Source organism: Lissotriton helveticus, chromosome 1_1 (genome assembly GCF_964261635.1).
Source record: "Lissotriton helveticus chromosome 1_1, aLisHel1.1, whole genome shotgun sequence".
NCBI lineage: Eukaryota > Metazoa > Chordata > Amphibia > Caudata > Salamandridae > Lissotriton > Lissotriton helveticus.
Window position 1 is genome coordinate 7,118,853 of NC_136057.1, and position 26,949 is coordinate 7,145,801.

At 46.1% G+C, this 26,949-nt stretch overlaps 1 protein-coding gene across 1 annotated transcript in view; it reads right to left on the reverse strand.

The window, feature by feature from the left end:
* Positions 1-26,949, reverse strand: part of LOC144757082 (uncharacterized) — a 167,960-nt gene that overhangs the window by 39,593 nt on the left and 101,418 nt on the right. The window contains exons 4-5 of the mRNA XM_078646356.1: positions 19,633-20,618; positions 19,135-19,470 (exon numbers count right to left, since the gene is read on the reverse strand). Coding sequence (XP_078502482.1) covers positions 19,135-19,470; positions 19,633-20,618 — 1,322 coding nt within the window. The remainder of the gene's footprint in view (positions 1-19,134; positions 19,471-19,632; positions 20,619-26,949) is intronic.

Sequence of the window (26,949 nt, forward strand, 5' to 3'; positions counted from 1 at the left end):
TGTTGTGGTTTTTTAATTTACTCAGTGATATTAACATATTTTTTACTTCAGTCCCCGACGTGAAAGTCAGCTACAGCTGTTTGGATCACTGTGGCGATTCACGCAGTGAGGACATTTGTTTCTCTTCTTCTCTTCCGGTTTCTTAGTCCTATTTCAGTCTTTACATTTGAATTGCATCAGATTAGGTTTTCCTTCTACATTTCACGCGATATTTGTATACCATGTGATCATGTTCCGCCGGATCACGAGTGTATTTAAAAATGGCGCCCGCGGTTGTTAAGTGCTTGATACCTACCGTATGGGACGCCGTCACTTTGACCTCAGGTAAGATTCCGAATCCCGTGTTAGACTCATGAAAATGTCTAAGATTTATAGACCAGCATTATTGCATACCAAATATTTTACTGGATGCAATATTCTCTTTCTCCAAGGTATTGGATAGGAATACCTGGACCTTTTCGGAGCCCCGCATTCATACTTTTAATGGCCAGATATTTCGCCTTTTCTTGGACTCCTTAAAGATACGCCAGTAGGTGGGTTTTGACTGTTTGGCATGTATTTGTACTTTAGGTATATATTCCGTGTTATTTCAAGTATTGAGTTTCTGCTTGTCAATCTCTGTTTATATAGAGATTTCTCTGTTTCTTTGGCCACATATAGGACATATATTTCATGTCACGTTTGGATAGGTGAAGCTCATTTACTCGTGTTTCATTCAGGGCTTGCTATTTTTATTGCCATTGATGTCCAATACTGAATTTTTAACTTAATTTTTTTTGCTGGATCACTGTATGGTATCTGCATATCATTGATCAAATTGACTCGACATACAGATTCATTAATATTATCTCAGGTTGACTTACGTCATCACTCTTTACAGATGACTTAATCCTGAAATCTTCAATTTTACGAGACTCTGTTTTAACACATACCTCCGGACTGCGGGCAGAAGTATTGAGAATACACACCATCCATGTTATACGTGGTGAGCATATTTTCCTTAATTCCTTTCACAAGCCGCTCACCCATTTATTTTCATACTTTTCTAATATTTGAGGGTCTATATTAATAGTATTGCCCATGTTCATTTTGTCCTATAATATGTTTTTAACCATAACTAGTATTTTTGTACTAAACTGGCAGCTCCTTAACTTACCTGGCAAAATACTCTTATCATCTGATATTACCTTTTAGGATCTCGCATGTGTAATATGCGCATGCACTACTAGTCGCCTTTCTTTCTTTCGCATTTACAGTTTTTGTTTTTGGGCATTACCAAATTTTCCCATCTGTGTGTTTTTCTACTTGGCCATACAAATGATATCTATACTGAAGAATAACATTTATGTTTCGTGTTTATTTACAGCAATTGATCCAAACTTCTGGATAAATTTTGTCCAGAGATTCATCGCTTTTGGGTAAACTTATACGGTGTTTATTTGGGACGAAAGGTGTGAAGAGCTGAGAATTATCCCCTCAGCTTCTTCTGGTAAGCGGACTCTATATATAGATATGGTTAATCGAGTTGAGGCCCATATATGAGGCCACTGTTGCTCCACTGGTTATCCGTCTGGAATTCTTTGGTACATGTTATTTTACATAGTTCTTTTTTTGGAAAATCCAGTGGGGAGAACTATGAGATTCATGCAAGGGATTGAATTATCTATTATGTAGGGATACTATTTCTGGCAGTACACTTAACCATGTTGCCGCTTCTATCCATCCTTTGCCTGTTTTACATAGTTACTCTGTTTTTATTACATTATTGTATACAGGTTTGTCACTTCCTCAGTATTATAATATTGCTGTTTATTAGGAGCCACCAGACGTCGGCGTCCGATTGTGCCAGACTTCTTTTCACATGTTTTGTACACTTTTCTTCAGCCTTGAAAAAGTTGTTAGTACTCATCCAGTACTTACGAAACACGTGTCGGCTGTTTTCTGTTCAATGAAAGCTTTTTGTTTGATGAATTGAAGAATAAAAAAGACAAAGAAGACTCTTAAACTACAAGGGATTGCGACTAATTCTTTTGTCCTGTACTACTTAATGACATTTAATATATCATCTTAATGTGACTATCAGATTGTATATTTATACTATTGGTCCTTAGGATGGTGCACACTTGACCCAGCTCTTTTTTTTCAGAGATACCTTAATACCTCTGTTAACATTCTGTGCTGTAAGAAGGACTCTGCATATGAATTATAACTTCACCCATTCATGCATGGCTGCCTTATTTCTTGACCTACATGCCTTAACGCTACTGTAGCCTTAGGAGCTCCATCCTTAGTAAAAGATATCGGTGCTGTTGAACAACACCCTTTTTTTTTTTTCCTTTCGCTGTTTTTCGTACACCGTCTTTTCGGGTGTAGAGCAGGGCCTCGTGCTCACGGGCTGCCTGGCCCTCCCCCCCCCACTGAAATGGAAGTAGTACTATGTGTCCTTATTTATAATGCCACCTGCGGTCCACGTGAGTACTCATGTAGGGAGAAAATACAAATGCGCCGCCACAAAGGAGTAGAGCATATGTCATACTCTTTGAGACCCTACATGTTTTGGTGAAAGCCGTTCTTTCCGAAGAGGACCTCCTCCTTCGAGTGTTTATGGGCCTCGGAGTAGAGAGGTAACAAGTGGATGCAGAACTATCAGAGGGGGTGGACATGCTGGTGAAGCGTTGAGACATGAGTACAGAATTTCAGTGACGAAACCGACTTGACACTAACTGCTAGATACGTGAGGTAATGAATAATTCAGCTGGCCGGCCCAGTCACCGATCTGACCTGGACTAGCAGACCTCAGCAGTGGCAGGGAGCCATTACTTGAGCCGTGTAACCGCCGGTGAGAGTAGCAGGGGCTTCCACCAAGTCAGTGCGCTCCAGCTCAGTCTGTGAGACCGACGGTGTCCGAGCGTTCGGCGGCCTTTTCTTGTGTCTCCTACTCCGCCTGGGTCTCGGCGGTGCCCTCCGTCGTTCCCCGGGTATATGAAGTGCATCCGCGCCGGTCTTGTATAACTCCAGCCAGTCCCAAACCTCGTCCGGAGTGTCGTAGAAGGAAGACTTGCCATCCAGCATGATCCGCAGGCGGGCCGGGAACAGGAGAGAGTAGCGGACGCCCTCTTCCCTAAGCGCCTTCTTGACCGCCAGAAAAGTCGACCGCTGCCTCTGGACTTCCAAGGAGTAGTCCGGGTATATGGAGACCTGTGCGTTGTCCACCTTATAGGGCCCCAGAGCTCGCGCCTTTTGTAGGATGAGGTCCCGATCTCTATAGTGTAGCAACCGTGCCACCACCGGGCGGGGAGGCCGGCCATCGGCCGGAGGATGAGCCGGCATGCGGTGAGCACGATCCAAATGACTAGCCACATAGAAGAAAATAAACTACTGGATAGTGTTCAGAACCACTGGGCCCCCTGTTTATAAACATGTAGGGAAGTGGACCCTCTGTAACTTTCTCCATCCCTGGGGGATTTTCACCTACCCTGACTCGATCTGCCATAATACAAAAGTATGATGAGACTACTTGTGTATGCGTGTAAGTGAATATACTATTGAGCGTATGTTTGAGTGCCCCAATGATTCATAGCTTCTTAAAGTTGATCAGATTAACGCCTTTATCTTTGAGTGACCCCTTGAGGCTGGAGCCGTTCACATGGTGATTATCAATTGTTGATAAAAATGGATTTGCTATTAAATGAAAAAGAGTATAACTGAAAATATCAGTTTGAATCCATGTATGTATCTATATCTATGTCTTACATTTTTCAGTGTTGCGTGTCTCCCACCCCGTGGTACCGCTGTGCCCTGACGAAGGTGCGGCCCCATTTGGGCCCTACACCGAAACGCGCGTTGGCGCTTTCCCAGAGGGCAGCAGTTCTCCATCTGAACAAGACGATTTAATCCACCTATGTGTGCCCCCTCTGTGCTTTTGTCACCCCAACCATATCCATCCTGGTTGTATTAATTGGCCTTGATGTACCTATTTTTGTAATGAGTGAAACCCTGTGTGAATGTTTGTATACTTGATAGAATTGAATGTGACATGATCTGAATGTGGTACGGTGTGTGGGACCGCTAACTCCTCTATTGAAACTGCTGATATGACTAATATTTATTGTGTATTTTTTTATGAAAACTATAATGAGAATCTTTTTTACCAAAATGAACTGGATTAAGCAATTGATCAATAAAAAGAATTGAAAGGCATTCATGTGTGTCTGGCTCCTACCCTAGAGTGTCACTCCTTATGTAAAGAATAGGATCCTTTAAAAGGACCTCTATATATCGACTGGGCGGGGTTATTTGTTCTTTTCTCTACCAAAACCTTCCTTAAAGACACTCTCTACACACTTACCGGCCTAACCTTCAATCCTCCCTTGGAAATACTGTGAGCCCATCGCATAGGTCCGCCAAAGCAGGGGGCGCCTACAGGTCCACGGCCCCTCATAACCTGTTTCTTGGATTTGGATTTGGATTTTGGATATGGATTTATACAGCGCGTAGCTACCCTGAGGCGTCCCAGCGCTAACAGTAGACCTATGTTCCGGGTGGGCGGGAAAGGGTACTACGGGAAGAGCCAAGTTTTTAATTGCCTACGAAAGGCCAGAAGGTTGTGTTCTCTTCGGATAGCAATTGGGAGGGAATTCCACAACTTTGGGGCATTATAGGAGAACAGGCGCCCTCCCGAACGGGCCTTATGTATTCTGGGGACGCTGGCCAGTGAATCATGAACAAGCAAGACAGTTAGTCTTGGTGGCCTGGACCCATGGCCCATACGCCGAGGGGCACGAGGTGCGGATGGCGGGGGCCTACCTATCCTTCCACCACAAGCTTTGGCAGGTGGACATCAAATATGGACTCTTCGAGCCTGCTCGCTTCAGGGTTACCAGAGATGGGGAATCGAAGGACTTCTTTGTCCTGGAGGACCTGCACCTCTCCCTTGCTGACCTCTCCACCAGGACATGGGCATTGCCTCTCTTGCTACCACAGAGGGGCAAGCCCTACCACAGTCCTCCCACGCCGCCGCTTCCAGCGACCACCAGCGGGATCATGGGGGCAGACATCACCACAGAGCGGCTGTGTTCAAGGAAAACAACACAATTCAATAAAGGAAGTTTCAAGGTACACAAGATTGTGGAATCTTTAATGATTGGGGGCGCCATTCCATATGATCTTTTCCCAAAAATATGTATTTGTTGAAAAGGCCCCACAGTGGAAGTGGGGTGATATTCAAAGCAACTTGAGACTTTATAGGGGATAGTGTGGGGTAACTTCCCCCCCCAGCGTCATGGCTTTGACACTCAAACTGTGCGCATCAAGGCAATGGGCTGGTGGTTTCATTTAAGGAGGAATTCATTCTGCATGTGAACTATTCCCAAAACCAACCTAATGTTTCCTTGAGTGACCCATCGCCATCCCTTGCTGTCAATCTGAGAAACAATGATGATCACAGGCAGATTCACCAGGTGCCAGGAGTGGAAGGACGCACCCGTGGAGCCAGGCCTAACAACTGCAGAACAAGAGTATCTAACTAGAACGGAAAATAAACCCTGAAACTTAACGTAAGAGCCCGGCGCCTCTCTCTGTAATGGTCGGCACTCTACTGCGCGCTCACATGTGCTTCGCCTTTTGGGGGGGAGGGAGGATAAAACATGCAGGTTAAAGATTCGGGTTCTCAGGTGTTCATTGCTGCTTTAGAGAAAATGAGGTTTATTTTTAGTAAAATTATCCTTGTGAAATAAGTATGCATATATGATATGTGAGTGAGTGAGTGCGAGTAGTTCCGCTGTGCGGAACTCTGCGAAGTGGCAAAGCAACTCTGAGGAGTTCCTCAAGCGGTGGAGTGCAGCGCAAACTGCTGCTCGCGCTGATCTTCCTGCCGCTCGAGTACAAATTCTACCCGAGCAGCAGCTCGCGCTGTTGGCAAGCACGAGCGAGGAAAAACTCCGTTGCACTACACGGAGCGGAGTTTTCTGCACTCCGCGAGCTCCACGGAGCACAGAGTGCAGAAAACTTCGCAAACTCTGTGAATGGAGCCGAGTTTACCGCCCAGGCCTAGAAGTAATAAGAATTTGGCGGCATATATACAATAAGTGGTGAATCCCTGCATATCAGCAGGGATGCGCCACTTATTGTGAGTCATGCCTCCGCCACAATGGATGCGCCGCATTTACAATGCGGCGCACCATGAGGCAAAAACGGCACAGATGCGTCACAAATCTGTGCCGTAAAAGTGGCGCATTGCTGGAGTTGCGTTGCAAGCGCGACGCAGCTCCAGCACGACTCTAGGGCGCCCTATCCTTCAAATGCTGCGTCAATCCTTACGCCTGCTTCAAGCAGGCGCAGGGTTTTGACGCAGCATGGCCTTAAAAGTGACTGAGCGAAATCTTGTAGATTTTTCTCAGCCACTTTTAGGAGTCGTTCCTGCGCCGGAACGCCCCCCCTGCGCAGGAAAGCCTCCTTTTGGCGCAGGGCTTTACAACGTGACGCATCTCCCAGATGCGTCACGTTGTAAATACCCCGCACCATGGTGCATCTTTTGTGCCGCAGCTGCGTCACAAAAGTGACGCAACGGCGGCGCAAGGGGCTTGTAAATCTGCCCCTTTGTGTCTTGGTCCATATCTTGCTTTGAACTTTTCAGTCAGACTTCTTTGTGTAATGTCATTTGCGGTGCTATATGTATAATTGCAAAACAACATAAACGTAATATAAAACTCTATTGTTCACTTTTTTTTTACCTTTTTCTTTGTGAATAAGGTGGGGAAGTGATAAAAGCAATTTCATTCCTTTCGATTCTTCCTGTGTACATGTAGAGCGCGAGATGCCTGTGGTCTTTCTGTAAGGGATAGGCGGAGAGAGCCTGCTCAGGGCTCAGAGAGGACAGAATAAAAACAAGCTTTCGATAAGTACTAAACATCGTTTGACAAGCCCAGTGAAACATTTCAGTTGTAGCAGACTTCGAGGCCAGTAGTCCCAGTTCTGTCAGCCAAGCCCTTGGTAACGACCGGGGAGGCTAAAGCCCTCTTGGACCAATAGTCGTTGCCCACCTGACCAGCACCGAGCTTCAAGATATTCTGACCCCGGGCAGCGAGGTATGTACAGCCCCGGCTCCACGGATGTCAGATCAGTCAGCAGGCCCGGGGAGCGCATAAAATAAAAAAGGTACTGTACTGGCAAGACCAAAGTCCCCTGAGACTAGTGCCTTACATGGGCTGGTACTGAGTGCCGGCACTTCTTGGGCCCGATTCACAGAATGAATTTAAGACTCAATCCTAAACTTACTACTTTTGGTATTCACAGAAGTTAGGATTTTGTCTTAAATTTGTCTTAAGACAAACTTAAGACAGACTTAAGACAGACTTAAGACAGAGTTAAGACAGACTTAAGACAAAATCCTAACTTCTGTGAATACCAAAATAGTAGTAAGTTTAGGATTGAGTCTTAAAGTTCATTCTGTGAATCGGGCCCCTTGTCTTTAAAAAGGAGAGTACCGGTACTGGGCCGGTGCCCGAGGGCTAGCTGTGTGCCGTTTTTTTGGCAGCATGTTGGCAGTTTTGCTGTCTGCATGTAGCATCACAAGCAGACTGCTGGAGGCCTGTGCAGTGTGTTACTTAATCGCTCAGCCCGAGGCTGTCAGCTGTCTCAGACATGGGCCAGTTGCTTCCCTTTCATTCGCGTCAGTCGTCCTGCGACAGGCTAAGGGGGTGGGGTGAAGTGACTGATGGAGCAGCCGAAACCAGTAAACAACCAACTGCGCTTGCCAGGTTGGACGGATGCCTTTCCCTGGCCAGCCCAACATGCGCAGTCATGCGCAGTCTCGCCTGTACCGTTAGCGAGCCGAGGAGATTGAAGCCGCAGCGCCGCGGTCTCCTGATGAGCGGCGAGTTGTCCTGCCCAGGCCAATCCAGGCCCTGCTCTAGCAGCCCCTGGATTGGCTGCTTTAGAGCTACTAGGCAGACAGCGCGGAGCTGGGACTGAGCATGGGGAGCAAAATCACCAATCACTGCATGGCTTTATTATGATTGGCCATTCTGCCCTAGCTGCTCAGCCTCTCCCTCCCTCCCTGCCCTCTTCGTGTGTTTTGGACACAAGGAAGTGTGGGGGGAGAGTTGAGAGGATATCCCACCTGCCCTGGGGCCCCTGAGCCTGATACCTGCCCTGGGGCCCCTGAGCCTGATACCAGGCCTGGGGCCCCTGAGCCTGATACCAGGCCTGGGGCCCCTGAGCCTGATACCAGGCCTGGGGCCCCTGAGCCTGATACCAGGCCTGGGGCCCCTGAGCCTGATACCTGCCCTGGGGCCCCTGAGCCTGATACCAGGCCAGGGGCCCCTGAGCCTGATACCAGGCCCTGTGCATAGTCAAGGCCCCCCTCTCTCAGATGGGCCAGTCTGAGTCTGATCACAGCCTGAGCTCAGAGCACCCCATGAACTCTGGTGAGGCCCTTATAGGCCTGGTTGTATCTTCCTCTCAGCCCTTCTGGCTTTTTGCCCAAAGTGATATCAGAAATCAGATCCAGTGACGTCATCCCGATAGTTATGAAACCTGAGCTTGGACGGAAACCCTGGGATGCGAAACTTGATCAGACGGAATGACGTCACCGCCGTTCAATGACGAAAGGAGTGCATTAGGGTCCTTTTAAAGGCCCCCAGCTCCTTCTTGGGGCGGGTACAACACGCTGACGTGAACAAGAAGGATCAATAAATCTTGTTTTTGCGCGGGCTGTCTGAGAGGCCAACGCTGAGAGGGTCACGGACACGCAGCAGCGGAGCGGCCCCTCCAGGGTGGGGAGGATGGGGAAGAAAGTTTCCAAGGAGCACTGGCACCTTTTGTCACGGCACCGAGCACTGGGAGCAGGCTGGGGCCTGGTGCCACTGCACCTGCTGCACCAAAGAGAACAGCGACCCTGTGCTCCATGCCTGGAGCAGGCCGGGGCCTGGTGCCACTGCACCTGCTGCACTAAAGAGAACAGCGACCCTGTGCTCCATGGCTGGAGCAGGCCGGGGCCTGGTGCCACTGCACCTGCTGCACGAAAGAGAACAGCGACCCTGTGCTCCATGCCTGGAGTAGGCTGGGGCCCGGTGCCACTGCACCTGCTGCACGAAAGAGAACAGCGACCCCGTGCTCCATGCCTGGAGCAGGCTGCAGAGGGTTCTTGCGCCACCGAGCACTGGGAGCAGGCCGGCGCCTGGTGTCACTGCACCTGCTGCACTAAAGAGAACAGCGACCCAGTGCTCCATGCCTGGAGCAGGCTGGGCCTGGTGCCACTGCACCTGCTGCACTAAAGAGAACAGCGACCCTGTGCTCCATGCCTGGAGCAGGCTGGGCCTGGTGCCACTGCACCTGCTGCACTAAAGAGAACAGCGACCCTGTGCTCCATGGCTGGAGCAGGCTGGGCCTGGTGCCACTGCACCTGCTGCACGAAAGAGAACAGCGACCCAGTGCTCCATGCCTGGAGCAGGCTGGGGCCTGGTGCCACTGCACCTGCTGCACGAAAGAGAACAGCGACCCTGTGCTCCATGCCTGGAGCAGGCCGGGGCCTGGTGCCACTGCACCTGCTGCACTAAAGAGAACAGCGACCCTGTGCTCCATGCCTGGAGCAGGCTGGGCCTGGTGCCACTGCACCTGCTGCACTAAAGAGAACAGCGACCCTGTGCTCCATGCCTGGAGCAGGCTGGGGCCTGGTGCCACTGCACCTGCTGCACTAAAGAGAACAGCGACCCTGTGCTCCATGCCTGGAGCAGGCTGCAGAGGGTTCTTGCGCCACCGAGCACTGGGAGCAGGCCGGCGCCTGGTGTCACTGCACCTGCTGCACTAAAGAGAACAGCGACCCTGTGCTCCATGCCTGGAGCAGGCTGGGGCCTGGTGCCACTGCACCTGCTGCACGAAAGAGAACAGCGACCCTGTGCTCCATGGCTGGAGCAGGCTGGGCCTGGTGCCACTGCACCTGCTGCACGAAAGAGAACAGCGACCCTGTGCTCCATGCCTGGAGCAGGCTGGGGCCTGGTGCCACTGCACCTGCTGCACGAAAGAGAACAGCGACCCTGTGCTCCATGGCTGGAGCAGGCTGGGGCCTGGTGCCACTGCACCTGCTGCACTAAAGAGAACAGCGACCCTGTGCTCCATGGCTGGAGCAGGCTGGGCCTGGTGCCACTGCACCTGCTGCACGAAAGAGAACAGCGACCCTGTGCTCCATGCCTGGAGCAGGCTGGGGCCTGGTGCCACTGCACCTGCTTCACGAAAGAGAACAGCGACCCTGTGCTCCATGCCTGGAGCAGGCCGGGGCCTGGTGCCACTGCACCTGCTGCACTAAAGAGAACAGCGACCCTGTGCTCCATGGCTGGAGCAGGCTGGGCCTGGTGCCACTGCACCTGCTGCACTAAAGAGAACAGCGACCCTGTGCTCCATGCCTGGAGCAGGCTGGGCCTGGTGCCACTGCACCTGCTGCACGAAAGAGAACAGCGACCCTGTGCTCCATGCCTGGAGCAGGCTGCAGAGGGTTCTTGCGCCACCGAGCACTGGGAGCAGGCTGGGGCCTGGTGCCACTGCACCTGCTGCACGAAAGAGAACAGCGACCCAGTGCTCCATGGCTAGACCAGCCTGCAGAGGGTTCTCACGCTAGCGAGGGCCGGGGACTCCTTTATGCACGGACAATGTAACCTTTACCACACGTCCGTTACAACGCAGCACATTTACCTTAGGTAAGGCAACGCATGGTACTTTTCAACACAGAACTTAAACGCAGATATTTATATATATATATATTTACATGACAGAATATGTAGATGCATGTGTGTGTGTGTGTGTGTATAGTATACTTATGACATTTAATGCAAGCATTTGCAGTAAAATAAGTCTCGCATTTATGCAAGTTTGAGCTATTCACATTGCAAATAACAATGCCTTTTATATTTGTTTTCGTTTCAAAAGCATAAATAAAAAGCATTGTCATTTACAATGCCAATAGCTTTAACTCGTGTAACTGCGAGACCTATTGCATTGCAAATGCTTGTTCATTGGTGCTGACGCGCAGCTATAGAAACAAGCATTGATAAAGCTAGTAAATCTGGCGTTTGCTAGCCTGTGATGTTTTATTGATTTTTGGCAAATATATGCTGTAGTCCTTAACCCCTTAATTGCTGCCGTCGGCCAACGGTCGTCACGGCCACTACCTCCCCAGTGCTGCGCACGACCGTTGGACGTCCATTCAGCACTAGTTCCAATGGACAGCGCAGCACTGGGGAGGTCTATTTACAACGCTTTAAAGGGGTTAAAAGTGTAAATGTAATAAGAAGTACTAATGCTGCTGTGTAAAGGAGAGGGGTGCCAATAAAAGACCTCGCATTTGTTGTCTGTAATGCTTCATCTTGGTCTGTGGAGGGAGCTGTCATTGTAGTTCTGTTTCTATGTCTATGACAGCTGTCAAATTGTCCTATTTTTATGTCGATGGTTACTGCAAACCGCAGTCCTACTTCTATGTCTATGACCTGTCCCCATTTTTTAGGGCAAGCTAGAGTTGCACATGCGTAGCATGCGGTCTAGCTCGCCAACTATTGTGTTCAGTTTCCTGGGAATCTGAGACAGGATTCGGACACGCGCCGATTGCACCTCGTGGGCGCGCACGGCTGGCACATATCCTATCTCAGATTCCCAGGAAGTCAGCCATGCCGCCATGCAGTCGCGCGCGCACACAGCTACACTCTCACGCAGGCAGGCAGGCAGGCAGGCAGGCAGGCAGGCAGACAGACAGACAGACAGACAGACAGACAGACAGACAGACAGACAGACAGACACACACACACACACACACACACACACACCGCCCCCCCCCTTCCCCCACCACCACTCACGGGCTCACGCGCGCACACACAGATGCACACAAACACACATATCCCCCCCCTTCACTCACCGTGCTCTTTTGTGGCATCACCTCGCTGCGCTCCTTTTCTCCGGCGCATCTCCACACGCGGGGCACTTCTCTTGATTTTCACGCTACCGCGGGGCTCTCCCTCCATGATGGGAGCCCGCATCAACGAGCAACACCGGCCTCTTACGGCCGTGTCACAGGCCCCGCCCATGTCACGGGCAAGGATGCCTGACTTCCTGGTTTCGCCCTCGCCGGCAACACTGCTTCTTTAGCAGTGGCGTAACATGGACGGGCTGCTTGTTTTAATTGAATATCCTTTTCGCTGCAACGCCAAACTTCAGGAGTCAAGGTGCTTGCGTGGTTTTAGGTCAGAGTGAGCAAATTATTTCATTATTGCACAGGTACGATTGTGTTTTAGAACTCCCAGTCCACACGTATACGGGTCTTGTGTGTCATGTGTGTCTTTCCACTGCGCTTCATTTCTTATTTTTGACCATCACCACAATTTATATTACCGTCTTAAGCCACGTTTTGACCCCCCACTATAGTTCACGGCTCTTATCACCAATAGATACTACTTCGAGGTTTAATACGTAATCATGCCCCACTCTATCTAAGCCTGTGTGCTTGCATGAGGCTTTTCTGATTAAGGTCTAAGAATCCGCCTCTGGGACCACACAACTCCCCCCCTCCCCTCCCCCCCTAACGCCTTAACGCCTCTCACAGCGCAGCAGTAAATGGAACAAAAATTCCTTGGAAACCTACACGCGTCCCCGGGCGATTCAGGCTGGGTCAGTACCGCCAGCATTCAGCAGGGCCCAGGCCTAGACTTCTTTACGGCTGTGAACCTATAAAAGACATTCACACAGGACGAAAGTCTTCAAAGCAGCCGAACTTTGCAGCGTCGCCGTGGGTACAGGTGTCACCACTGTGGCAATCTTTCTTCAGTGAAGTGTCCGGTAAGGGGTGAGGCAGTGGGTTGGCGTTCGTTGTTTTTATAATTTATTCATAATTTTGTTGCACTCAGTTCGTGAGTAGGAGCCTCGGTACCTGTATCTGGAATAAGGCTAAAACTACATGTGCCATAATCAGACAGTGTACCTCGCTGTGATTTCAGCAAGAGTAGTGCTTGATTTCGGGGGCGGGGCTGGCCATTTCCAAACAGCAGGGAGGATTACATGGGGGGTGCGGTGGCTGTGTTACTTGGTCTCCCCCCTCGAAGTATACTCACTACAGTGCTGTAAAATACTTAGGATGTAGGCGCTGGGGAGGTGACGAGAGAACGTATTTTCTGCACCCCAGAACTCCGGCAAGGGGTCCATCATGGAACCTGAACTGGGAGTAAATCTGCCTACAAAATCAAACTCCGCTAGCACACCGATTTGGCAATGACGTCAGTGCAATTACTCCCCCAACTCAGATATTTTAGATACGAGGGGGCGGGGTGAGTTTAGGGGGTCCTTTAAGAGGACTAATTTGCTGTTTAACAGGCTGACCCTGCTTTCGAATGACTGCATTATGCGCTCAGTGTCTTTCCCAAACCCTGGTATGACGCGCACACCATTTACGATTGGGCACTTATCTCAATGTAAAAATAGATGGATGTATGATGGTACAATGTGTACCATCACAACGCATTCCTTTACCACGCATCCCTTACAACGCAAGTCGTTACCACGACTTGCGTTGGGGGGCGCGGATTTCGAATAGTATAATTTACTATTCTAACACCAGTCCCCGTGGACCCTAGGGAAGGTGTTTGGATAGTAAATTTACTATTTTTAATCCTTTAGCGCCCTCCAGCGCAAGTCGTGGTAACGACTTGCGTTGTAAGGGATGCGTGCTAAAGGTACCGCGTTGTAAAAACTTCGTGGTAAACGATGTTTACCAAAATAGATATATATTTCGGGTGGTACAGCTGAAAGATGGTGTGGAGCAGCGGCCAGACCTGCCGACTCGGGACCCAGGGGTCCCGGTTCGAAACTCGCAACGTCCTAAGAGTCTGGGCAATTCACGTAACCTTCTCGTGCCTGGATGCACTCACCGGGGATAAGCAGAGCTGTATACAGCTTCAAATTAAACCAGATCAGGTACACGCATTCGTTACCTAAGCCACACTATTATTGTTCAATTGCGGAACAGGACGGCTCACTTGACATGAAATTCTGTGCTGGTGAATGAAACAAACATTAGAGGCACCGGCACCGCCCCCTCTCCCCCCCCCCGCAATCCCATCACGGCAGCCCAGCCATCGAAGTCACCAAGAAGCATTAATTAAATGCAATGTATTTTCTTTACGGTGTCTGACTCGCTGCGGAGCAATGCCAGCTAATCAAGGGGTGTTAATTGGGGCCAGCCAGACAATTGGCTTCCCATTAAACACCGCCAGCACTTTCTGGTTTGTGGGGGTTAAAAGACAGATAAATAGCAGTCCAGGCGGGTCCTCGGAAGATGCTAATTATTAAGTTGTATTCGTGTCTGTATTGTGTCTTTCTCTGTGTGCGCCAGTGTGTGTCTGAGTATTTAATTTTGAATGTATTTCTGTGTGTGATTCAGGGTGTATTTGTGTGACTGTTCGTGTGTGCGTGTGCTTTTAAGTTTGACGGTATGTGTGTGCGTGTCTGCGCATGCGCTTGTTTTTCTTTGCTTTCACACGTTCAACTCGGGTCAGCACTGCCTCCTGCTCTCCTTAGGGGCTCTGTGCAGAATCTCTGTCTCTGCAATGTGACAGTGACCCTCGAGGGCTATATCTGTAATGCTACACATCTGAGACGCAAAGCTAAACAGCTACACTTTATTCACACCGAAGTTGTCACCTTTCTGTGAAAAAACAGCTGCCATTTGCAGCAGTAGAAGTGCCAACTGTTGGAATGTAAAAAGAAATTCTATAAAACTCAAAATATTCTTTCGTACCAAAGCAATCAACTTTCTATTTGTTTTAATAATTATCTCGATATTATTTAGACAACTTTAGCAAACACTTTTAATTGATTTCTTCATACTGTTTTGGGTATAGATTTCATAAGGTATAAAATACTGGCTTAAACTGTTAGGGACATAAAAATATGAGCCAGTCAGGTGAAGGGCCATAAATGGCCAGGGTGCATTCCCACTGCTGTTCTTAAGCTTCCAAATTCTTCCTTATAGTGCGTCAGGGCGTGTCATTTTAAAGTAGTGTACATAGTACTTAATCATCCTTGCTAATTTATCCTTAGTTTACAAGTGTCACTCTTCTTTTAATTGTTTTCACTGGCCTGACGAACAAAAAAGGCTCCATTGAGTTTAATGTGGTCGCTTGTTTATATTTATGTTCGGTTTTAATGGCAATCTGTCTATCTATCTATCGCCCTGACTCTATCTATCTATCTATCGCCCTCACTCTATCTATCTATCGCCCTGACTCTATCTATCTATCTGTCTATCTATCTATCTATCTATCTATCTATCTATCTATCTATCTATCGCCCTCACTCTATCTATCTATAGCCCTCACTCGATCTATCTATCACCCTCACTCTATCTATCACCCTCACTCTATCTATCCCCCTCACTCTATTTATCGCCCTCACTCTATCTATCGCCCTCACTCTATCTATCGCATCACCACAGCATAACTCGGCACCACCACAGCATCACTCTGGGGCGCCACAACATCACTATGCGCTACCACAGCATCACTGAACGCCACAGCATCACTCGTCGCCACCACAACATCACTCAGCGCCACCACAGCATCAATCTGTGCAACTATTCAACAACAAATATGTTCTCTCAATGTTTCAAGCTTTATTACAAATGTCACAAAAAGATGTTAATATTTCACTTCTGTTCTTGGATTTTCGTCACAATAACATACACTGAACATAATCTTCACAAAAGTTATTTACAAACGTTTAAGCTATTGCCATTAAAAATTACAATAACTTTTATATAAGTATTAATTAATTAAAAAAAGTAAAAGCCATTGTTATTTGTAATATCAATACATCTAAGTCGCGTAAATACAACACATATTGCATTACAAATGCTATAGGTGTCACATTTGCTAAAGTTACAACTATTGGCGTTGTAAATGACAAAGCTATTAATTTAGCTATTTTCAAAACCAACACATAAATAAATAATTTGTCATTTACAATACCAATAGCTCAAACTTTCCTAATGCGAGACCTATTGCATTGCAAATGCTTGTTTGTTTTGAGAATCTGGTCACCGTAATTCTGGACCATGTTAGATCGTATAAGATGACCTAATAATGTTTATGGGCTGTCCTTTTAAAAGATTAACAATCTGCATTTAAGACTGTACGTATGTTTTAAAGCGTGTGGACTACGGAAATCGGATTCACGCACGTTGACATGTTAACATGCAGAGGTGTTTGTAGCAGTGCGGACAGACCCTGGAGGCGATCTCTGGGGGGGGGCGTCAGATGGCAATGCAGGAGTGCTTTTCTGCTCTTTGGCTGCTCACAGGTGCCATTTGTCCTGGTTCTTCCCAGAGTTTACTAAACAGGAGGTTTTACAATGTCATCCACCAGCATTCCGCTGACAGGGAAGCCATCTTGCAATTCTTCCCCTCATTCGAGAGCTGATTCCCAGACTAGATTCTAGCACTGGGTTTATGTCTTATTCATTTTGTAATTTATTTCTTTACCCTGGACTCTTTCTAAAGGGTTTTGCACCTACTCTCTTGAGCGCCCGAATAGGCATGGGCTGTACTAAAGCACAGTAACGCATAGATGCATCAAGCTAAACACCGCTTGCAAAATTGCGATTCTCCGAGCGGGATCCGTGCCCCGAAGCCGCATGTTCCGCGGGGTGAGTCTCTAGCCTGCTTTGGCGACTTTTGGGCATCGCAGGGAGAACACCCCGCCCCACCGCTGCCGAGACCCTCAATCGTGTGCCGGCCTGATTTTCTGATCTTCCCCTGCAACATTGCTTTACCGTACTGGGGATCAGATTGCTAATTGCCGTGAGGTGCCGCTGGAGGACAGTTAATCAAATGAAGGTTTGGAATGGACACTAGTGTCTACAGAACCATTGGTTCGAAATTGACAACCCTCATAGGCAACCTGATTTTACGATGCGGTATATTTGTTTTTCCGCCCCATCAGGTGTCATGGCATATTCATAGGGTAGTCAAAAAGTGTGGTATGCCTGCCTCACCCGAGGCTACCTCTGGTTCAAAATAGAAGTGTCCAGAAATACTGGGGAGGGTGTAGAAAATATAAAAGCAGTGGATCTCCAAAATAATTTTAATGGAAAGGGAGAAGAACACTGTTGTTTAAAAAGAAGCGATATAGTTGTAATCGAGTAACTAGATTACCATATATCTATATATATATGGATACGTCGTCAACATGTTTCAGCTCTCTGGGCCCAGCCGGGTCTGTAGAGCTTTCGTCAGGACTAATAAAAACACAAAACATACATAAGGTACTCACACTATTAGTGTAGCTTCCTGTCGCTAATTATAGCGTTTCTTTTTTGCCACCTGAAATATAGGAGCAGAGACATATACAATCCCAAACATTGTGGTACTGTAGATTAGGTAATTAGGCATCGTGATTCAGAGAACCACGCACACACAAACTAGAATTACTAGTGCATTTATGCGCATCACTTTTCAACACATAAACGTTTTCAGCGAGAAAAAATATTTTCAGAGAACAAAAGTAAGTATGTTACAGGAGACAAGCTATATACAACTGCTAGATGTTGCACGTAGTGATTCCATGCATAGGTCAGTCATATTTATATTATCTTTCAGCACATATAGTAAGGGCATCCTAATGCGCTGCTTTTTAGTCAGATTCTATAGTAAGAAAAGCATCGTGCACACTATGGGTTTTAAACAAAAGTCAACGTGAGTTTTTTAACTGCTTGGTGTTGCATTCAGTGATTTCAAATGCCCGAGGACACAATGTACTGTGAGTCAGAGGCAGAACACTCATACTGGTATTATCTGTCAGCAATTATAACAAGGGCGTCTCAGCGCGCTGCTTTTACGTGAAAAACATCGCGCACATTATTTATTTTTAGAAACAAGTCAGTGTTCGTATAATCATGTGCCACAAGACATTGAGCGCATTCGTTTTTTAACAAGACGATCATATATTTACTGTATTCGCGCAATGACTCATACCTTTATGGCCGAAATTTCATGCTTCCACAAGGGTGCAGGAGTCGCTTTGCGGGGTCTCTACTGGAGAGATAGTATCAGCGATTAGGGGGTCATAGGGACCACACTTACCCGCATCACTCCGTCTCTTCTTGTGTTTGCTCAGTCTTACCCTCGTGTGCCGCGTTTTGGGCCCTGTGCTGACTCTGCCCTTGGTTGCAGGCGGAGCACTGTGGCTGGGTTTTTTCTAATTTCGCAATGACATAAAGGTAGGACTCCAAGTTTAAGCCACATGCTGCATTCAATATGGCCCCTCGTGTGTTCTTTATCATAGAGTTTTACATCAGAGTACTACAATATTGTCAGATATATTGAGGGGTTGATTTGTCAATAAATCCCAATGTCAGGACTCAATTAATTAAAAAAATTAATTAATTTACATTGTCGTCCCAGTTAGAATCCACATCTAGGGTTGTGGAGGATTAATTATTACATTGACATTACGATAAAGTTTAATTGAACTGACTCCATGGAATATTGTCGTTCATTCCAGAGATATGGGTGCCAAGGCGGTCCACCCATCTCTGCTCTTTTTCAAAGAGAATCCGTTCTGCGTTGTGATTTTTATCTTGCAGTGTCTCTAGGACTGTCCAGATCAGGTCGTCACAAGTGTGGCCAGCTTCCACAAAGTGTGTACATAATTTTGTGTTATTTTTCTTCAGGCGTACATTGCTCCGGTGTTCCCCGATTCGCAACTTCACTCGTCTGCATGTCATGCCTATATATTGACGTTTGCATGGGCATGTGATCATGTAGATAAGGTGAGAGGAGTTGCAGTTCGTGTGGTTTTTCTGGGTCCATGTCAGGGTGTTCGTAAGTTGCAAAGTTTTTGTCGGCCTGGTAAATTTGCACACACCACAAGTGCCGCATGGGTAATGACCCGAGACAGGTTGCATTCTGGCATCTCTTATAATTTTGAGGGTTGTTTGAGTTTTAGGTCGTGTGTGGACCAGGACATCCTTAATGTTCTTAGTTCTCCGATTTGCAAAACGTGGTTTTGGCCAGTCAAATTGTCCAGAGTTAATTATTTGCCAGTTCTTTCTAATTAACTTCTGTACCCCATAGGTGGAAGGGCAGAAAGTAGTGACACACGTTACCAGATCCTTAACTGGTTCCTTCACGTTTGTCTGTAAGAGACATTCACGTGGCTGATGTTTTGCCCTTTTCATGCACTTATTAATCACCGTTGGTGTATAGTTCCTTTGTTGCAATTTTTGACTTAGTTCTATTGCCTGTTTCTTATAGTCGCTGTCTTTGCTGCAGTTTCTCTTGTGCCGTAAAAACTGGCTGAAGGGGAGGTTATCCCGCAATGGTCGCGGATGGTAACTGTAGTATGACAGCAGGCTATTCTTTGCTGTCGGTTTCGTAAAGGTCTTGGTTTCGAGCTTCCCGTTCTCATGGAAAATTGTTAGATCCAAGAAGGTTATGCTTTCCTTATTTTCAGTGAAGGTAAAGTTAAGCCATTGGTCTCTTGCATTTAACCATTCGATGAATTTGTGCAGGTCTTCTTTTGTGTCCCATATTAAAAGCACATCATCGATGTATCGTTTCCAGTATAAAATACTGGAAACGAAAGGGTTGCTTGTATTTAGTACCTTCTTTTCTTCCAATTGGCTCACATATAGCCCCGCCACCGAAGGAGCACAGGCGCTCCCCATGGAGGTTCCATGGCTTTGAAGGAAGAGTTGTCCGTCATACTCGAAATAGTTTTCTTTTAAAACTAGACGACAGCATTCCATAATGAAATGACGTGGGGTTCTGTATGGCCAGTCTTGATTAAACAGAAGGTCTTCAAGCATTTGCAGCGTGTCTTCCTGAGGCAGGCTAGTGTACAATGCCTCGACATCGAGGCCCACCAATGTCATTGTATTCGGATTGTAGTTGAAATCTGTGATTTGTGTCAAGAGGTCTCTGGTATCTTTTAGATAAGTAGGGGTTCGTTGCACCATTTTCTTGAAATACTCATCCACAAATTTTGATAGAGGCTCTAACAGGGAACCAATGCCCGAAACTATGGGACGTCCTGGTGGCGGCGACCTGTTCTTATGAGTTTTCGGTAGAGAGTAAAAGAACGGCGTTTTGGGGCTCTTGGGTGTTAGGAAATCCGCTTCTTTTTTGGATATCCAGTCGCTCACCTCTGCTTCATGAACCATGATGGCAATTGTGTTCGTCAGTCTGTCTGTAGGGTCTTCCTCAATCTTCTTATAGAAAATTTCATTGGAGAGGAGGGATAGGCATTGTTGGTTGTATCCTTCTTTTGACAGGATCACTATCCCTCCCCCCTTGTCTGCTGGTTTTATAACGATTTTGTTATTTTCCTGCAGGTCCTTCAGGGCTTGACGTTCCTTTTTGTTGAGATTTTGGAATGTCTTTTTTGGTCCTAAGTTGTCGATGCCTTTCATGAGGGCCTGTTCGAAAGTTTGTATTTCGATAGGTACTGCAGATGATGGAGGGCAGAACTTCGATTTTCTCCTCAGATTGGTATCACCTTCATTGGTTTGACCTTCTGAATTGGCGAAGAAAGCTTTTAATTTCAAGGTTCGGCAAAATTCCGAGATCTCACATTTTAGTTTGAATCGATCTGTGGGGGGTGTCGGGACAAAGCCGAGTCCCTTATTCAGGACATTCAGTTGGTCATCCGTTAGGTTGATGTTTGATAAATTCACAACTAATGAATCTAGCTGCTTGGACCTGGGGCTGACGACATACTCCGGGTCTGCACATTCGGCTGGCCTTGCCATGTCAGGTTTTTCTTTTTTCCTCGTGATTGATTTTGGCCTCTTCCTAAAAAAGGTTGCTGTGGTTGATTCATGGCATTAGATAGAGGATGGTTCTCTAATTGTTGTTGGGGGTGTCCATTAGAATTATATGGGTTCATCCACCCGGTGAAGGGGGGCATAAATGGCTGGAAAAACGGCATTTGGTGTCCGTGGAAGAGGGGAGGTCGTTGCCACCTATTACCCCTTCTCGCACGATTTGATCTAAAATTGTTGCGACCCCTTCTTGGTGTAGTGTCATCTGAACTTGCATCAGAGCCTGCAGAGGAGTTCCATCCTGTAGAACCATTGTCTGAGCCATTGTCTGTTGGGACGTATTCCTTCTTTGTATAAGGATGCATGCTTTCCTGGCTGAATTTTTTGACATCTTTAGCTAGTTTTTGAAGCTTGTTTTGCATTAGATACTCATGGGTGTCATCCATTTCTTTCGTTATTTCTTCCAGGCGTTTCTTATATATTGATGGATTGATGTTTTTCTTCATTTCATTTTCGCACTCTCTAATTTCTATCAGAAGTGCTTCTGAAAGTCGTTTTGCCGTCTTCACTATAAGTACCAGGTAGTCAAGGGTACACTTCCATGAAATGGAAGACCAGTCGCATCTAAAAGCCAGGTCATGGAGAAAGATTCTCGGGGCATTAGTGACCCACAATCCTTTTGGCGCCGTTTTTGATCTTAAATACTCGGTCATTATAATACCGTGTATGGCAGTGCGAATCTGCTCCCTCTTCTTGTTAGTCAACGAGTCCCAATCGTCAGTTTGGGCTAGTACTTGAATTAAGTCGGTGTTTTGTATTAGCGATTGTGCTGCTAATATTTCATTGATGTCTTCTCCTGTAAAACTAAGGCCACTGTTCTCCATGTTGCTTTTCTCGCTGTATGTACCCCAACAACTGTATATATATACAGGTGAAGTATATATATTTCCCGCAGCTGCACGCTGCTTAAATGCTTCAATCAAAAAGAGAGGGAGGAGGATAATTGGTCCATTCAGTTCCCCTGATCAGATCCACAGTTAATTAAATGAAGGTTTGGAATGGACACTAGTGTCTACAGAACCATTGGTTCGAAATTGACAACCCTCATAGGCAACCTGATTTTACGATGCGGTATATTTGTTTTTCCGCCCCATCAGGTGTCATGGCATATTCATAGGGTAGTCAAAAAGTGTGGTATGCCTGCCTCACCCGAGGCTACCTCTGGTTCAAAATAGAAGTGTCCAGAAATACTGGGGAGGGTGTAGAAAATATAAAAGCAGTGGATCTCCAAAATAATTTTAATGGAAAGGGAGAAGAACACTGTTGTTTAAAAAGAAGCGATATAGTTGTAATCGAGTAACTAGATTACCATATATCTATATATATATGGATACGTCGTCAACATGTTTCAGCTCTCTGGGCCCAGCCGGGTCTGTAGAGCTTTCGTCAGGACTAATAAAAACACAAAACATACATAAGGTACTCACACTATTAGTGTAGCTTCCTGTCGCTAATTATAGCGTTTCTTTTTTGCCACCTGAAATATAGGAGCAGAGACATATACAATCCCAAACATTGTGGTACTGTAGATTAGGTAATTAGGCATCGTGATTCAGAGAACCACGCACACACAAACTAGAATTACTAGTGCATTTATGCGCATCACTTTTCAACACATAAACGTTTTCAGCGAGAAAAAATATTTTCAGAGAACAAAAGTAAGTATGTTACAGGAGACAAGCTATATACAACTGCTAGATGTTGCACGTAGTGATTCCATGCATAGGTCAGTCATATTTATATTATCTTTCAGCACATATAGTAAGGGCATCCTAATGCGCTGCTTTTTAGTCAGATTCTATAGTAAGAAAAGCATCGTGCACACTATGGGTTTTAAACAAAAGTCAACGTGAGTTTTTTAACTGCTTGGTGTTGCATTCAGTGATTTCAAATGCCCGAGGACACAATGTACTGTGAGTCAGAGGCAGAACACTCATACTGGTATTATCTGTCAGCAATTATAACAAGGGCGTCTCAGCGCGCTGCTTTTACGTGAAAAACATCGCGCACATTATTTATTTTTAGAAACAAGTCAGTGTTCGTATAATCATGTGCCACAAGACATTGAGCGCATTCGTTTTTTAACAAGACGATCATATATTTACTGTATTCGCGCAATGACTCATACCTTTATGGCCGAAATTTCATGCTTCCACAAGGGTGCAGGAGTCGCTTTGCGGGGTCTCTACTGGAGAGATAGTATCAGCGATTAGGGGGTCATAGGGACCACACTTACCCGCATCACTCCGTCTCTTCTTGTGTTTGCTCAGTCTTACCCTCGTGTGCCGCGTTTTGGGCCCTGTGCTGACTCTGCCCTTGGTTGCAGGCAGAGCACTGTGGCTGGGTTTTTTCTAATTTCGCAATGACATAAAGGTAGGACTCCAAGTTTAAGCCACATGCTGCATTCAATATGGCCCCTCGTGTGTTCTTTATCATAGAGTTTTACATCAGAGTACTACAATATTGTCAGATATATTGAGGGGTTGATTTGTCAATAAATCCCAATGTCAGGACTCAATTAATTTAAAATTAATTGAGTCCTGACATTGGGATTTATGACATTGGGATTTATTGACAAATCAACCCCTCAATATATCTGACAATATTGTAGTACTCTGATGTAAAACTCTATGATAAAGAACACACGAGGGGCCATATTGAATGCAGCATGTGGCTTAAACTTGGAGTCCTACCTTTATGTCATTGCGAAATTAGAAAAAACCCAGCCACAGTGCTCCGCCTGCAACCAAGGGCAGAGTCAGCACAGGGCCCAAAACGCGGCACACGAGGGTAAGACTGAGCAAACACAAGAAGAGACGGAGTGATGCGGGTAAGTGTGGTCCCTATGACCCCCTAATCGCTGATACTATCTCTCCAGTAGAGACCCCGCAAAGCGACTCCTGCACCCTTGTGGAAGCATGAAATTTCGGCCATAAAGGTATGAGTCATTGCGCGAATACAGTAAATATATGATCGTCTTGTTAAAAAACGAATGCGCTCAATGTCTTGTGGCACATGATTATACGAACACTGACTTGTTTCTAAAAATAAATAATGTGCGCGATGTTTTTCACGTAAAAGCAGCGCGCTGAGACGCCCTTGTTATAATTGCTGACAGATAATACCAGTATGAGTGTTCTGCCTCTGACTCACAGTACATTGTGTCCTCGGGCATTTGAAATCACTGAATGCAACACCAAGCAGTTAAAAAACTCACGTTGACTTTTGTTTAAAACCCATAGTGTGCACGATGCTTTTCTTACTATAGAATCTGACTAAAAAGCAGCGCATTAGGATGCCCTTACTATATGTGCTGAAAGATAATATAAATATGACTGACCTATGCATGGAATCACTACGTGCAACATCTAGCAGTTGTATATAGCTTGTCTCCTGTAACATACTTACTTTTGTTCTCTGAAAATATTTTTTCTCGCTGAAAACGTTTATGTGTTGAAAAGTGATGCGCATAAATGCACTAGTAATTCTAGTTTGTGTGTGCGTGGTTCTCTGAATCACGATGCCTAATTACCTAATCTACAGTACCACAATGTTTGGGATTGTATATGTCTCTGCTCCTATATTTCAGGTGGCAAAAAAGAAACGCTATAATTAGCGACAGGAAGCTACACTAATAGTGTGAGTACCTTATGTATGTTTTGTGTTTTTATTAGTCCTGACGAAAGCTCTACAGACCCGGCTGGGCCCAGAGAGCTGAAACATGTTGACGACGTATCCATATATATATAGATATATGGTAATCTAGTTACTCGATTACAACTATATCGCTTCTTTTTAAACAACAGTGTTCTTCTCCCTTTCCATTAAAATTATTTTGGAGATCCACTGCTTTTATATTTTCTACACCCTCCCCAGTATTTCTGGACACTTCTATTTTGAACCAGAGGTAGCCTCGGGTGAGGCAGGCATACCACACTTTTTGACTACCCTATGAATATGCCATGACACCTGATGGGGCGGAAAAACAAATATACCGCATCGTAAAATCAGGTTGCCTATGAGGGTTGTCAATTTCGAACCAATGGTTCTGTAGACACTAGTGTCCATTCCAAACCTTCATTTGATTAACTGTGGATCTGATCAGGGGAACTGAATGGACCAATTATCCTCCTCCCTCTCTTTTTGATTGAAGCATTTAAGCAGCGTGCAGCTGCGGGAAATATATATACTTCACCTGTATATATATACAGTTGTTGGGGTACATACAGCGAGAAAAGCAACATGGAGAACAGTGGCCTTAGTTTTACAGGAGAAGACATCAATGAAATATTAGCAGCACAATCGCTAATACAAAACACCGACTTAATTCAAGTACTAGCCCAAACTGACGATTGGGACTCGTTGACTAACAAGAAGAGGGAGCAGATTCGCACTGCCATACACGGTATTATAATGACCGAGTATTTAAGATCAAAAACGGCGCCAAAAGGATTGTGGGTCACTAATGCCCCGAGAATCTTTCTCCATGACCTGGCTTTTAGATGCGACTGGTCTTCCATTTCATGGAAGTGTACCCTTGACTACCTGGTACTTATAGTGAAGACGGCAAAACGACTTTCAGAAGCACTTCTGATAGAAATTAGAGAGTGCGAAAATGAAATGAAGAAAAACATCAATCCATCAATATATAAGAAACGCCTGGAAGAAATAACGAAAGAAATGGATGACACCCATGAGTATCTAATGCAAAACAAGCTTCAAAAACTAGCTAAAGATGTCAAAAAATTCAGCCAGGAAAGCATGCATCCTTATACAAAGAAGGAATACGTCCCAACAGACAATGGCTCAGACAATGGTTCTACAGGATGGAACTCCTCTGCAGGCTCTGATGCAAGTTCAGATGACACTACACCAAGAAGGGGTCGCAACAATTTTAGATCAAATCGTGCGAGAAGGGGTAATAGGTGGCAACGACCTCCCCTCTTCCACGGACACCAAATGCCGTTTTTCCAGCCATTTATGCCCCCCTTCACCGGGTGGATGAACCCATATAATTCTAATGGACACCCCCAACAACAATTAGAGAACCATCCTCTATCTAATGCCATGAATCAACCACAGCAACCTTTTTTAGGAAGAGGCCAAAATCAATCGCGAGGAAAAAAGAAAAACCTGACATGGCAAGGCCAGCCGAATGTGCAGACCCGGAGTATGTCGTCAGCCCCAGGTCCAAGCAGCTAGATTCATTAGTTGTGAATTTATCAAACATCAACCTAACGGATGACCAACTGAATGTCCTGAATAAGGGACTCGGCTTTGTCCCGACACCCCCCACAGATCGATTCAAACTAAAATGTGAGATCTCGGAATTTTGCCGAACCTTGAAATTAAAAGCTTTCTTCGCCAATTCAGAAGGTCAAACCAATGAAGGTGATACCAATCTGAGGAGAAAATCGAAGTTCTGCCCTCCATCATCTGCAGTACCTATCGAAATACAAACTTTCGAACAGGCCCTCATGAAAGGCATCGACAACTTAGGACCAAAAAAGACATTCCAAAATCTCAACAAAAAGGAACGTCAAGCCCTGAAGGACCTGCAGGAAAATAACAAAATCGTTATAAAACCAGCAGACAAGGGGGGAGGGATAGTGATCCTGTCAAAAGAAGGATACAACCAACAATGCCTATCCCTCCTCTCCAATGAAATTTTCTATAAGAAGATTGAGGAAGACCCTACAGACAGACTGACGAACACAATTGCCATCATGGTTCATGAAGCAGAGGTGAGCGACTGGATATCCAAAAAAGAAGCGGATTTCCTAACACCCAAGAGCCCCAAAACGCCGTTCTTTTACTCTCTACCGAAAACTCATAAGAACAGGTCGCCGCCACCAGGACGTCCCATAGTTTCGGGCATTGGTTCCCTGTTAGAGCCTCTATCAAAATTTGTGGATGAGTATTTCAAGAAAATGGTGCAACGAACCCCTACTTATCTAAAAGATACCAGAGACCTCTTGACACAAATCACAGATTTCAACTACAATCCGAATACAATGACATTGGTGGGCCTCGATGTCGAGGCATTGTACACTAGCCTGCCTCAGGAAGACACGCTGCAAATGCTTGAAGACCTTCTGT